This window comes from Nymphaea colorata, chromosome 6 (genome assembly GCF_008831285.2).
Source record: "Nymphaea colorata isolate Beijing-Zhang1983 chromosome 6, ASM883128v2, whole genome shotgun sequence".
Lineage (NCBI taxonomy): Eukaryota > Viridiplantae > Streptophyta > Magnoliopsida > Nymphaeales > Nymphaeaceae > Nymphaea > Nymphaea colorata.
Genome location: NC_045143.1, coordinates 5,846,794 through 5,860,384, shown reverse-complemented (window position 1 = coordinate 5,860,384; position 13,591 = coordinate 5,846,794). Strand labels below are relative to the sequence as shown.

At 38.0% G+C, this 13,591-nt stretch overlaps 1 protein-coding gene across 1 annotated transcript; it reads right to left on the bottom strand.

The window, feature by feature from the left end:
• Positions 1 to 9,857: 9,857 nt before the first annotated feature.
• On the bottom strand, positions 9,858 to 13,152 carry LOC116256272 (protein IQ-DOMAIN 6-like). The gene is made up of 5 exons (XM_031632591.2): positions 12,840 to 13,152; positions 12,474 to 12,695; positions 11,173 to 11,400; positions 10,848 to 10,961; positions 9,858 to 10,767 (listed from the first exon to the last, which is right to left on the bottom strand). Exons 1-5 carry the CDS (start codon positions 12,903 to 12,905, stop codon positions 10,039 to 10,041), a joined length of 1,359 nt encoding a protein of 452 aa, XP_031488451.1. The 5' UTR covers positions 12,906 to 13,152; the 3' UTR covers positions 9,858 to 10,038.
• Between the last annotated feature and the right edge of the window lie 439 nt (positions 13,153 to 13,591).

Genomic DNA, 13,591 nt, shown 5'->3' with positions numbered 1-13,591 from the left:
CGGTATTCGGCCCAACTCGACTAAAAAAAAAAAGGCATCGGGTCGGCTTGGGTGGACCTGATAATATTTTATTTTAATACATATTTTATGAATTTATATATATAATTGTAATATTTATTACAAATATTTTATTATATATATATTAATTTAATCAAGCCTTGCGTGGGCCAAGGCTCAGGTTTTAAGTGTCAGGCCTGGTTTCCGGGAGTTGGGCCGGCCCGAGCCTGACTCCCTATCGGACCAGGCCGATGCCAAGGCTTTTTGGCTGGTGGTTCCTGCTTCAAGCATTATGAGTGTTACTCATTTCTCTTGTCGACACGTGATATGACAATAGAGGCAAGGAGAGCAGTCTTGGGCTTCTATATATGGCAGAGCTAGAATTTTTTGATTGAGGGGCGCTCAAGTTACCAGCCCAGGTCTGATGTGTGCACCTCATATAATTTTTCAGTCATCATAATGTATTTTTGGATTCTTCTAATGAAATCTTTGATAGGTTGCTGCGAGCAGTGGCCTACATCAGCCCCCATGTATTTCTGCTACTGCCAAGCATTCTATGAAGCCTCTCAACCTGAGTGCAAATTCCACAAGTAAGAAACAGAAAAAGAAAAAGGCATTTACATGTCAAATGCAATTTAAATATGATATAAGCATGAACTTGAATATGAATACTTACACAGTGAATTTCTTTTTATGGGCCTTTTGGCCATAATCATAGATATTAAATTGTGACCACTTACTTTTTTCAATTTCTCTGCAGTTGCTAAAAAGCAGCTTTAAATTATTTCTCTGTCGCGTTGTTATATGGACCTGTGGCCATTGTACTGGTAACTTCTATAGGAAGGAAATAGCCTTTGTATCATTATCTTTTTCATTAATTTTTAAGGTAAAATCATAGGCCGATGGGCCAAACAGTTTAATATCAGATCTGGGTAGGATCAAACTTAATCCGAATCCAAAAAATACATTACACAACTAAAGTTTTTTTATTTTTTCAATATTTTTTTTTTCATAGTTGGGATGGATCACCCCTGCCTGTGTGACATTCGATCTGGGTAGGATCAAACTTAATCCGAATCCAAAAAATACATTACACAACTAAAGTTTTTTTATTTTTTCAATATTTTTTTTTTCATAGTTGGGATGGAGCCATGGCTCAGGTGGCTCACCCCTGCCTGTGTGACATTCATAAGCAAAAAAAGAGCCCATGTCCGGAAAAGTGGAGATGGGAGCCTATATTTAACATTGTAGATAAAAGTGGTGTAATTAATCAACAAAGAAAATCTATTTAAATATATAAAGCATAAGAAAAAGGATTTAAAAAGTTATAATTCGAATACTTAATGGAAAAGGAATGGCTAATGCTCGATGAACATTGATTATTGTTATTGGCATATTGAACACGGAAAAATCGTTTTCAATTTAATCAAAAAGTGTTCGATAGGAAGAACAATGTATTCATGGAACACATGTGCAAATTATTCTATGTTTTTATTCTATAAAACATGGTCTCAATATATCTAGTGTTTAATGAAAATAATATTACACTTGTAAGAACATTTTTCAAATTACGTATTCTAAGAACATAATGTTTTCCTTATCAAACAGCAAACTACTCTGCCTGGCTAATTCGGTTTTTACTTTACTCAATTGGTGATGATCGGGGCATTGTGATAATCACAATAGAACTCGCGAGACCAGATTTAGGAAGACAGTTGTGCCAAAGAGAGAATGAAGTTCATGAGCTTTGTGAAATTCACTCTTCATACAACTTTTTATGTTAAAAAAAGAGAGAGAGAAAAAAGGTTGAATATTGCTAAGGAGATGTTTGCACTACAAACATTGTGTTAGTGCTTCTTTATGAGATTGTTTGGCATATGGGACTAGTCCAGATGTCTACTCCAAAGATTGTGTCAGATCCATGGACTAATACGTCACTATTTGCATTGCCAAACGGCCCTGATAGGATTAAACATGTTTTCCTTTATTTGTGGATCATGAATCGATTCGCCAAGTATACACTAGTAGATTTATGTCAGATTCCTCCTTAAGAAGAAGAGAGATACACTACTCTCCTTTAGCAGGCATTTGATATCCCATATAAAAGATTTTGAAGAGTACCAAACATCAACAAGAAGTTTCGTCTGCGATGATCAATCAACCCTTAGGAGTAGGGGAGGAGCCAGAAATATTTTATGGAGCAGGTCGAATTAAAGTTTCTAAATTTCGACTAGGGTTGAAATATCATTTTTTTTTATATAAAACAAGTGAAATTTTTTAAAATTTTACATGTAATTTTTTTTTTTTAAATTTGAGGTGGGGCAAGGGCCCATGCGGGGCCTTACCTTGGTTCCACCCCTGCTTAGGATGTTGATTGGGAGCAGTAACTAGGGCTGCACACGAGCCGAGTCGAGCTCGAGCTTGCCCAGCTCGAGCTCGACTCGACTCAACGAGCTCGAGCTCGAACTCGACTCGAACTCGAGTCGAGCTACCTAACACAAGCTCGAGCTCGACTCGATTAAATAAAGTCGAGCTCGAGCTCGACTCGATTAACTCGATTAGCTCGTCTAAATAAAATATGATCCTTCTTTTTAAAATATCTAGTAAATTTCATGACGTGGGATGAAATTTGTTTACTCATCGAGTATAAACGAGTCGAGTCGAGTATAAACGAGTCGAGTTCTTAAAACTCGAACTCGACTCGTTTACTCATTCGAGTTTCATTGTAAGCTCGAACTCGACTCGTTTATAAACGAGTCGAGCTCGAGCCGAGTTTAACCGGGCGAGTTCGAGTCGAGCTCGAGCTGGCTCGACTCGTTGTGCAGCCCTAGCAGTAACAGTGTGTTATGTTCCATGCATTTGCCCTTAAAAGTGGTGCAGATTCATGGAATGCTTCTTAAAGTGTTCAATGAATCTAACTGACTTTTGGGTTAGATGCGTGAGACGGCAATATTATGTTACTGCTTCCAAACGGTCCTTAGAGAATGGAACTGGAAACTTCACCTGTCTTTTGAAATGTTTAACTAAGTCTACACAAAAGAACACAAGATGATTTGCTTCTTAATTGCCTTTTGAGACTCCCAAATGCGTCCATAAAGGAAAAGCAGAATGGGCTGGGATTAACCAAAGGACCAATAGTCATAAAAAAATCTAATTAATTAGTAACCATATAGAGAGGGCTAATAAAATGTTATTCAACAAGGTTAATATCCAAAACAAGGGCATCATAAACTCTTCATGCAGAAGATGAAAACATATGTTGGGTGTCATCTTTAAATGTTGTTTTAGAAGCAAAACATTTCAAACACACAAACCAGGTTTCAGATACTGATTAAAAAATTCACAACCGATGTTTGATGTTGGTACTTGTGATCCTTTTAAGAGTTATGCTTCCATGACTATAACAACCCCACCGAAGCCCCTGGTTCGATGGATCTTAACCCGCCTCCTAGCAGTTTCGGCCCTAACCAGAAAAGAACTATGAACCAAGACAATCATTTCATTTATGGTCTCCGTTTATAAGTCCGTGAAGATCTCTCACAATCTTCGATACAAAACTAAACTTCTAGGGTGTTACAATGACAACTTAATATGAATGCTCAATCAACAAGTTTCTCTGAATGTATCTTAACCCCTTCTAAATTCCTATACTTGGTTTTGTGATCATGAAATCAATATTTTAAAAGTCGGTGACTTGGGATCCGACTCGAGCTGAGTTAAGCACTGACTCAAGGAGTTCTAAAATACTGCATGAAACTAACTTGACAGAAAGAAAAAGAAAGATCTGGATGTGTATATGAAGGGATTTGAACCTACAAGTGAATATTAATTAATAAAATATGTGGAGAGTGCTCATGGGCTCAAATTTATACCGACACATGTGAACCAAAAAGCTAAAAATTCCTCCTGGAATCACGTTCACGAAAACAAGGTTTCGATATTTTATGAACTAACATTCTTGCCCACTCATTCCAATAAAAATTCTCCTCAAAACAGGACAACTCAACTTGAGACCATGTAGATAAAATCCAAAAGCAACATTGTCAGAGATGCTTGACCTTCCCACCACCGGCATTTAGATCGTTTGCCATAACCCATGAATTAGCTTCAAAAAAATCAACAGCCTATAGCTTTTCAATTATTTAACCCATAACACCTTTTCTTCTGCCGATTCAAAACTCCAAATGATATATATATATATATATATATATATATATATATATATATATATATATATATATATATATATATATATATATATAACAATGTGTGGCTACTTCAATTCCCACGAATGCTATGCTTTTGAACCATGAAACAATGTGTCGCTACCTTTTATCTCTGTTATTAGTAACAATTTCAATCTATATAAATGTTTTTCTTAGCATTAAAGTCCTTCAAAAATATAAATATGTATTAAGAGATTGAATCAAAATAAAACGAAATATAGTTATTTTGATCTCTCCCCAACTTTTCAGAATGCAAACCCGGTCAGAAGTGAGAAATCTTTTGCTAGAAAACCCCAAAAGATTGCCTAGTAGAAATCCTGCTATTAAAACTTTTCACTGCCTTTTTTTTTGTATTGTTTGTATTTGTCACATAAGAAGGTCAATGCGAAGAAAAGATTTCAGGAGCAAAAACTTAACACCACAAAGCCTAGAAGTGTTTTTCTTGATGGAGAAGCCTTCGCTAGAAAAGGGGATCGGTTTTTCCCCGAAAACCTTTTGCTAGTAACAATTTTCTCACTTTTGGAACTTGGAAGAATGAAAAAGCCATGTTTGTTAAAAAAAACCACACTTTCTGACCAGTTTTCCTCCTTTCAAATGTTCACTAAGAACTCCCAAATCATTTTTTGAAAAGCATTTGTTAGCAATTAGGTTTTCGGAAATTCATGAGCGTCTTATCATGTGAATATTTCACCATTGTAATTATTTAATTTTAACACAAGATGCAACATAGAAAACATTGTTCTTTCCCTCATTTAGATGTAATTATGATCTTTTTTGTGAAATTCTCGTACTTGATGGTTCCATAGGAAATTTTAAGCTACATTTAAGAGTTGTTTGAGAGCAGGAACAATTTCATGTATCTGCATTAAATATTTGCCCTAATAAGAACAGAACCTGAGTGTTTCATGAATCTGTTTCAATCTTGGAGTATAACAATAATATATTTCAGATGCCCATAGAAGCTGTTTGGAAACAATATGTGTGTGTTATATCTACCTTATGATTCGAATAGGTTCATAAAACACTTTTTACATATCTATTTCAATCTTTGTGGTAAATACATGAAACAATAACATATTGTTACTATTACCAAACAGTCTTTATAAAACATTTGTTCCAAAAAATATAATATTTATTTTACCAAAAGCGGCTTAATGAATTAAAGTTAGATTTACTTGCTTTCATAAATAAAGAAACACTATGTGTGTGTTATATATACCTTATGATTCGAATAGGTTCATAAAACACTTTTTACATACCTATTTCAATCTTTGTGGCAAATACATGAAACAATAACATATTGTTACTATTACCAAACAGTCTTTATAAAACATTTGTTCCAAAAAATATAGTATTTATGTTACCAAAAGCGGCTTAATGAATTAAAGTTGGATTTACTTGCTTTCGTAAATAAAGAAACACTATGCATGTGTTATATCTACCTTATGATTCGAATAGGTTCATAAAACACTTTCTACATATCTATTTCAATCTTTGAGGCAAATACATAGTCTTTATGAAACATTTGTTCCAAAAAATATAGTATTTATCTTACCAAAATCGGCTTAATGAATTAAAGTTGGATTTACTTGCTTTCATAAATAAAGAAACACTATGCGTGTGTTATATCTACCTTATGATTCGAATAGGTTCATAAAACACTTTTTACTTATCTATTTCAATCTTTGTGGTAAATACATGGAACAATAACATATTGTTACTATTACCAAAAAGTTTTTATGAAACATTTATTCCAAAAAATATAATATTTATGTTACCAAAAGAGGCTTAATGAATTAAAGTTGGATGTACTTGCTTTCATAAATAAAGAAACACTTATAGTTTCATTATCTATTTTTTATTTCATGATAACTTCTTTTTAACGACCACGTTCATCATCAACCTCTCAACCACTGCCGCCACTGCCATGAAGCCATCACTTTCACCCTATGTCACCTGAGTGCGGGGTGCGGGTGCCAATGCGGGTGTGGGTGCCGGCGCGGCACATCTCAAAAAATTTAGGTGCGACGATGCGGAAAGAGTATTTTATTATTATTATTATTATTATTAATTTATTATTATTATTATTATTATTATCTTCTTTTATGGTTTTACCTTCAAAGTCCAAAATAAAAAATTTCAAATTCAAAATAAAAAATAAAAAATTTCAAATATAACAAATTTAAAATTAGATAGTCTTCTTAGCACTTTGAGTCATAAATGGACAAATGCACATGCACTTGAATAACACAATTACACAAGTACACATTAATTTACAAAACCTGATTCATATACAAAAATCAAAATTAATTCAGTTAGTCTCCACCCAGTAGTTTTGAAAATTTGAAGACCAAGAAAAAAAACATTCCAATAAAATCAAGCTGATGTTAAGTCGCCAAAATGAGTTTCATTATTAGGGAAAACTAAAAGAGCATACAAGTTCGCCATTTATTTTATATTGTATAACAAATGACAACTAAAAGTAGTTTAAAATTCAGTAACAGGACATCGACAAAATTTTCTAACATATATTGCAAAGCACATCTAGGAGGAGCGAGGAAGACGCATGCGAGAGGCAAGGGGAGAGGTCGACGAGGGTGGTTGATTTTGTTAAAAATAAAAAAAAAACCCAAAAAATTGGACGAAAATAGACGACTCGCATTTGACCGCACCCGACTCGGGTCAAACGCAAGTCGGGTGCGAGTCGGAAAAGGACAATTTTAGTTGGGTGTGGTCAGCCGCACCCGACTCTTGTTTGACTGTTTTGGGTGCGCACCCGCACCCACACAGTGTCGACGCGGGTGCGAGGCCAAACAGGGCGCACCCTGGTAACTTAAGCTTTCACCACACCACCTCCACTTAATATTGCTATCATCATCACCGCTTTTCTGCTACCATTTACCACCGTCACTTCTGCCAGCGTTACTTAACCATCCTCTCCATCACCACATTGCTTATCTTTAAACATATAATAAAAATTATGCTCTTCATCATCGATCTCTTTGATTCTCATTTGGTCTATACCTCCATTAATAAGTGGGAGTGTCATACTAGCCGTAGCGGAGCCACATGGTGGCTAGTGTGGGCAGTCGTCCACACCAGCCTCACAAACTTTACTTATTTTTATGTTAATAATTTCATATATTTGGTTCATATATTTGGTTGTATAATATATATATATGTATGTATGTATGCCCCTTAAAACATTAAGGTTATTGATCTAGTGCCCCCACCATAGTAGTTGGCAATAAATTAATCACTCATGGAGTTCTAGAGAATCTAGACCTTGAAGGCAGGGAAAAGAGGAGGCTTTCTGTTCCATGCGATAAAATAAAGTATGCCTCTCGCTCATTCGGTGATAGAGGCACGTGTAGGTAGGTTTGTACACAAGCTAGGACGAGCTGGGTGAGCTCGACTCAACTAGACTCATATATCGACCAGCTTGAGCTCAAGCTCGAGTTGTATAATCTCAACTTGTTTACCAACTTTCCATTTGACGTGATCCCTTCCCTTAGTCTTAAGTTTAGAAATTGTTTATATATATATATATATATATATATATATATATATATATATATATATATATATATATATATATATATATATATATATATATAAAGACAACACAAATTAAACGATCTATTAATTGAATCGAGCTTAACCAAGAGAGTTCAAGTCAAGCTTGAGTTGGCTCGACTCATTATACTGCCCTACTTGTAGGTAATTACCCATACTAACCCACAAAAATGGCTTTATTTCTACATTAATACCTCTTGAACTGTTTATTTCCATATGAGTGCTCCTTAAAAGTAAAACTACTCAGCCAAAAATTTTTCTGGCGCCACCATTGTTGAGATATTTGAACTTCTCGCTGCATTTGTAACATCTCTCCCCCATCACCACGTTACTATCTCTGCAGATTTGTAAACTTAAATGTTCTTCCAACCTTCAATTGATATGGTTTATAGTTCAATATTTTCGTAGCATGTGCATCTTGCCAAAACATCAAAGGTAGGAGCAGACTTCCTTGGTGAACCAAAAATGTGGTGTCTGTAGCTTTTATGTCCAGAGATATTTTCATCATTGAAGGAAAGAAAAAGTACAGCCAACTCATGTAAGGAAATGGGACACATAAAATCTGGATAAGCTTATTAGAAGAATGCTGGAGTCGAGCATTAAATGTAAATGCATTTATAATTTTTCTGTCGCCCACTTAAACAACTACAGAAATATGCAGAACCATTTATGCTCTTGCATGGTTTCGCTCATTTATAGATATAGCATGAAGAATACCACTATCAAGTTATTGTGGTATTGACACAAGTGGTAAAACCAGGAAAAGCTGCCAAAGATGCTGGTCGCCTAGTCGTCTTCACAAATAGCTGACCGCCTTCCACTTGATTGTTCATCAATGTCTTTGCTTTTCTGAATATCTACCAGAAGTGTGAATTAACTGATGCAACAGACAAGGAAGTAAATGTTTGTAAGTTTTGGTATATTAATGTCTCCTTCCTGATTCATCCACATCATATTAAGTGAACATGGAAACCCATGAACTCCTGGCTTTAACTCCCTGCGGACCTAAGCAGGCTCTGTTCAGCAGGTGCTGATCCATTAATGGTGACATTTAATATCTTCAGAAGAAGGATTTCAAGGTGCAGCAATTGCGGTAACCCAGTTGGAGCCGCTTGAGGACAGCAGTCAAAACACTTGGGTACGACCACCTGCCCCACGTTTTACTCCGACAACTTGCAGATTCTACGATGTCTTTGACAGTCAAAGCTAGACTGCGGGCTCTCCTGATCACTACAGCATACCCTTCTATCCAGGCCTTATAAGAGTGTTCGTGCAAAGAGAGAGAGAGAGAGAGAGAATGGCTTCAAGATTGTGGACTGCAAAATTACAGATGGAATATTCATGCAGTGTAAATCAGGATTCGGACTTTATTATGAGCTACTTGGGCCCTCCTAGCTGATAACAGTTCATTTCAGGTGGTTTGGCAATGGGAAAAACATCAACATAATCCGGCTTGCCATGGCTTTACGTTGCCATTCCTTGTCCATGAAACCCAGTATATTCTGAATAGACGGACTACAAAGTAGTTTGCCATGTTCGCTTTCAGTTTTCTCTAAAATATACGGATGAGATGATACCAATTCAGACTTATTACCTTAAATTGGGTCTATCTACACAGATAGCCTGTAATGTATAGCCTGTAATGTACAACTATCGACACATATATAAACCCACCATATAGATTTCTTATAGAATTTTTGTCTAACCATTACCTGGATTGTCCATGTCTAATAAATTCAGCCATAATATGCCACAGCAAGAATAGATGAGTACTGTCTCTACATGCTGGGACATAATGCACGTGTGTGTGTGTGTGTGTGAGAGAGAGAGAGAGAGAATCGTGCAGAAGTAAGATAAGTACATGGAGAGCATGACAAGATATGAATTGATAAACTCTTCTAGTTGCTCTAAAATTAATAAGCATGAATGCTGCATGCAACTGTGTATCCATATATCTGTATCATATAAGAAGCAACGACAGCAATGCCCTTTGGGAAGGTCGCTATACAGAAGATCGACAGCAAACACAGGCACATTTCTAGAGTCTAGAAATGCAACTGAAGGAAATACTGCAGCTATCTTATTTGCCAACAAAGGGAGTAACAATAAACAACACTCTATAAGTCAGCCGGGAACGGTTTAAGCACATTGCAATACAATTAGAAAAAAAAAACCATTACAGAACCATTCACTAGTACAGGACAACAAGCTGTTGAACCTCATTTACATACATCACACGTCAAAGCAATAGTTTTTCTCCATCCCTAATTGCTATTCTCTCACTTCGCTTTGACAAATTATCCGACCATCTAACACTAGCTGAGTCTCCACTAGAAAGAAAAGATTTCTTGCACAGCTGAAATTCATCTGAGCCCTGCCTGCCTAGTCGGTGAGAACAGCATGACCTCTGCTTTGCTTTCATGGATTCTGTCATATTCATGTAACTTGGTTTACCGATGCTGCCCTCTTCGGATGCTGTATGAGTATTGCCAGATATTGGAGTGGAAGTGGTTGCTGAAGAAGCTGAGCTTTCGCCATATCTGAGTTCAGAACTTGGGCTTGACGAATATTGAGGGAATGAATGATGGCCATTGCAAAAAGCAGCCGGAGGCCTAGCACGAATCCTGGTAGATATGTTGTTCTTCTGGACTGTAACTGATACAAACTCATTTTGCTTAGCAAGCATCTGAGAATTATGTTTTTGTTTTGGCAGAGCTTCTACATATTTGTCATTAAGCTTCCACTGTGTTCTGGAGGGATCAACAAAGGTTGCACAGCGGGGAGTCTCAGACTCTGCGTTGGACTGTTCCATTAATCTGGTTTCCCATGGTTTGGCAGCCATCCACCGCTCTAACCAACTCCAGCTGCCCTTATCTGAATCATTCTTCAGGTTGGACACTGACAAATTTGGCCTAGAATTCACTTTTGGATTTATATTGGCATTTGGATTTGGATTTGATCTCAACAACTGAAAATTAACAGAAGAAAAGGGTTAAACAACAGAGGAAAAAAAAAAAATCAAAAAATGAATAAAGCAGAAACCAAAACCTGTTGAGAGAAAGAATAAGCAAGAGCCCTTTCCCTCTTGATGGCCCCCTCCTGCCTCATGTGGAGCTTTGCTTTGACTTCCTCAAGAGTTCCTTGTCTGTCACACCAACCTTCCTGCAGGCAGTTAAGAGACTGAGGTTAGCATAGCACTCTAATGGAAAAGGAGCAGTTTCCGTGAAAGAACAATCTTTTGTGATCTTTTACAATGAACATATGATACTAGTTGCTATTAAGTGCACAACTGAAGACATTGCAGTATCCCTCCGTATGAAGTTCATTGCCATTGCCATACAACCATGCAAGGATATTCATATCAAGCAGGTACCTCTGCCTCTTTCAAGGGATTAGTTTCTGCTCTTCGCTGGTCCAGCATTTTCTGTACAGCTAGACCTTCACTAGACATTCTCACACGCCGCGCCCTCACTCGTGCTTGTACTCTCACAAGTGCCTGCATGCATCTAAGGGTGATAGCAGCCTGCTTCCTTACCATCCGACCCCTAAAGATTGCTTGAAGCCGAACAACAGCCTTCAGAGCTCGCAAAGCCCGTCTAGCCTACAGAACAAAATTCAAGTAGCAATTTAGCCTTGTATGTATCACATCCCACATTTCTGCAACATAACAAACCACAATTCCTCGACACTTAATTTGAAGACTTAACATGAGAAATGCACGCCATTATCAAAATGAACGAGTGTTGTGCACTTTTTACTGTCTGTCATTCTATTCCCACGTATCATGTCCATTGATTTAAATCGAAGAGTAAGCTACAATATTTTTTTTTTCTTCCGGACGAGAAACTGCAAACGAGAAGGTTTCTGCTAACAAATACGCTGGTTCCCTTGCTGCAAAAAACTTCAGCATCAGAAACGGCAACATTTGGAAGTGAGGAACTCATTAGGCTCCTGAATCTGGTATTGACTTAAGAAACAGTTCAACAGAGAAAATGAAGCAAACTGCGCTCTCAGCCTTAGTGTGCAGTGCACCATTTTCAGCTGCAAAGTTTTACAAGAATCAGTATGGCTCGGAGCGGCAACTTTCAAGGACATATGAAATGGGTACCATAAACCCTATTCACCTCCAAGATAGATGTCATATGGCTAGTGATGCTCATGAATCGTCCATAGCATTTTTAGAACCAAATCTCGTTCATAAGCCTTCATTGTTTGTGAAGCCTCAGTGAGACAAAAGGTAAGTGCAGCTTTTCTTCAACTTGTTTCTAAAATGGGGAGCGGAAAACAGGAACAACACAAGAAGGCGAACAGCTGCGATTCAGCCATTTCGGTACCACACACATCAGTAAGATGAATGACAAGCATCAATGTGGTTCGAGCAAGTACGTAAGAAGAAAAACGAACTTATTAGACTGTAAAGGAATCACAAGGCATATTTCCATTGCCTTAGAGAAATATCTGAGCAGTTTGCGACTTCGCATATTTTTCCAGCATGTCATAACCTCAACTCGAGTGGCCCATTACACGTCACTATGGGAGTCAAAAAATGAAGATGCGTAACTTTTCTCTTAAAGTAAAGAACAAAGAGGAAAAAGAAGAGGAATTACTGGACTACTAAGAAAAAGGTTGGTGACAAAAGCACCATAACGAGTTTTAGATCAAAATAAACTATACCAGAAACCCCCGAAACGCCGTCTGTATGCGAATTGCTGCCCACTCTTCTCTCACGACTCTAAAATCCTTGGCGGGAGCCCGAGCAATCGTAGCAATGACCACATTGTAAACATCTTCCGCCACCTTCGGCGAGCAATCCGATGCCTCGGATGGAGCCCTTGACGATGGAGACCGACCCTTCCATATCTTCCATTTTCGACTTCCCTTGTTCCACTGTTTCTCCTGCACAGCCAAACCAAACCATAAAAACTCAAAAACCAAAAAAGACAACGAACAAGAACACCAATGACCAACCAAGAAAGGAAGCCTACCATTGACATGAGAGAAACAGAAAACAGCAAAAGACGCGCTGAAGCAAACGAGTACCTGGTCATCTTTGTCACACTTCCTAGCTCCAATCAAAGATTTCAGCCATTTCCCCGACGCCCCCATCTTTAAGAAAACTTCACTTAGACAGAAGGAACCGTCTTCCTCTCCACCTTTCCTTTTCTTCCTCTTCTTCTCTCTCTCCTTTCTCTTTTTTAATTTATTTCTCTGAAGCTTTCTCAGCGTGCAAAAGATTCAGAGGCATACAGAATGTCGTTTAACTTTTAGCGGCTCCCTTTCGAATTTCGAAATTCGAATACAAGAACGCAAGAAAACGGCTTAGCCCGCTCCCTTCCCCCGCAGTCGCCAGCGGTCTACCACCACCACTAGCACAGCACCAGTACCGTTGATCCCCCAAGAAACAATTATAAATAAAAGAAACCCCCCTTGTCCGAATATTTACAAAGGAGCCTCTTCAGTTCTCTATCGAAGTCCGAGAAAAGGTCTGGCGGTCTGGTCAGCGGTCTGCCGGTACGGTGGCACCGGAGGTCGGCAGTCAGAGCCGTCGATCCCTAAAACGGACGGCATCCGGAGCGTTAAATGAAAGAATAAAGACCGTCGGACAAAAGGACCGCGACGGTAAAGCGGTCAGTGTCCCCTTGACCCGAAACGCTGGATAAAGCCACTGGGGTACGAGAAAATTACATCCCTGTCCTGCCTCGCTTTGCGGGGACGTGCCTTACCGTCGGGGCATGCACACGGCACGAAAGCATCTCGTCTTGGATCCGCGTGCTCACTTCAAGTTCGGGTCG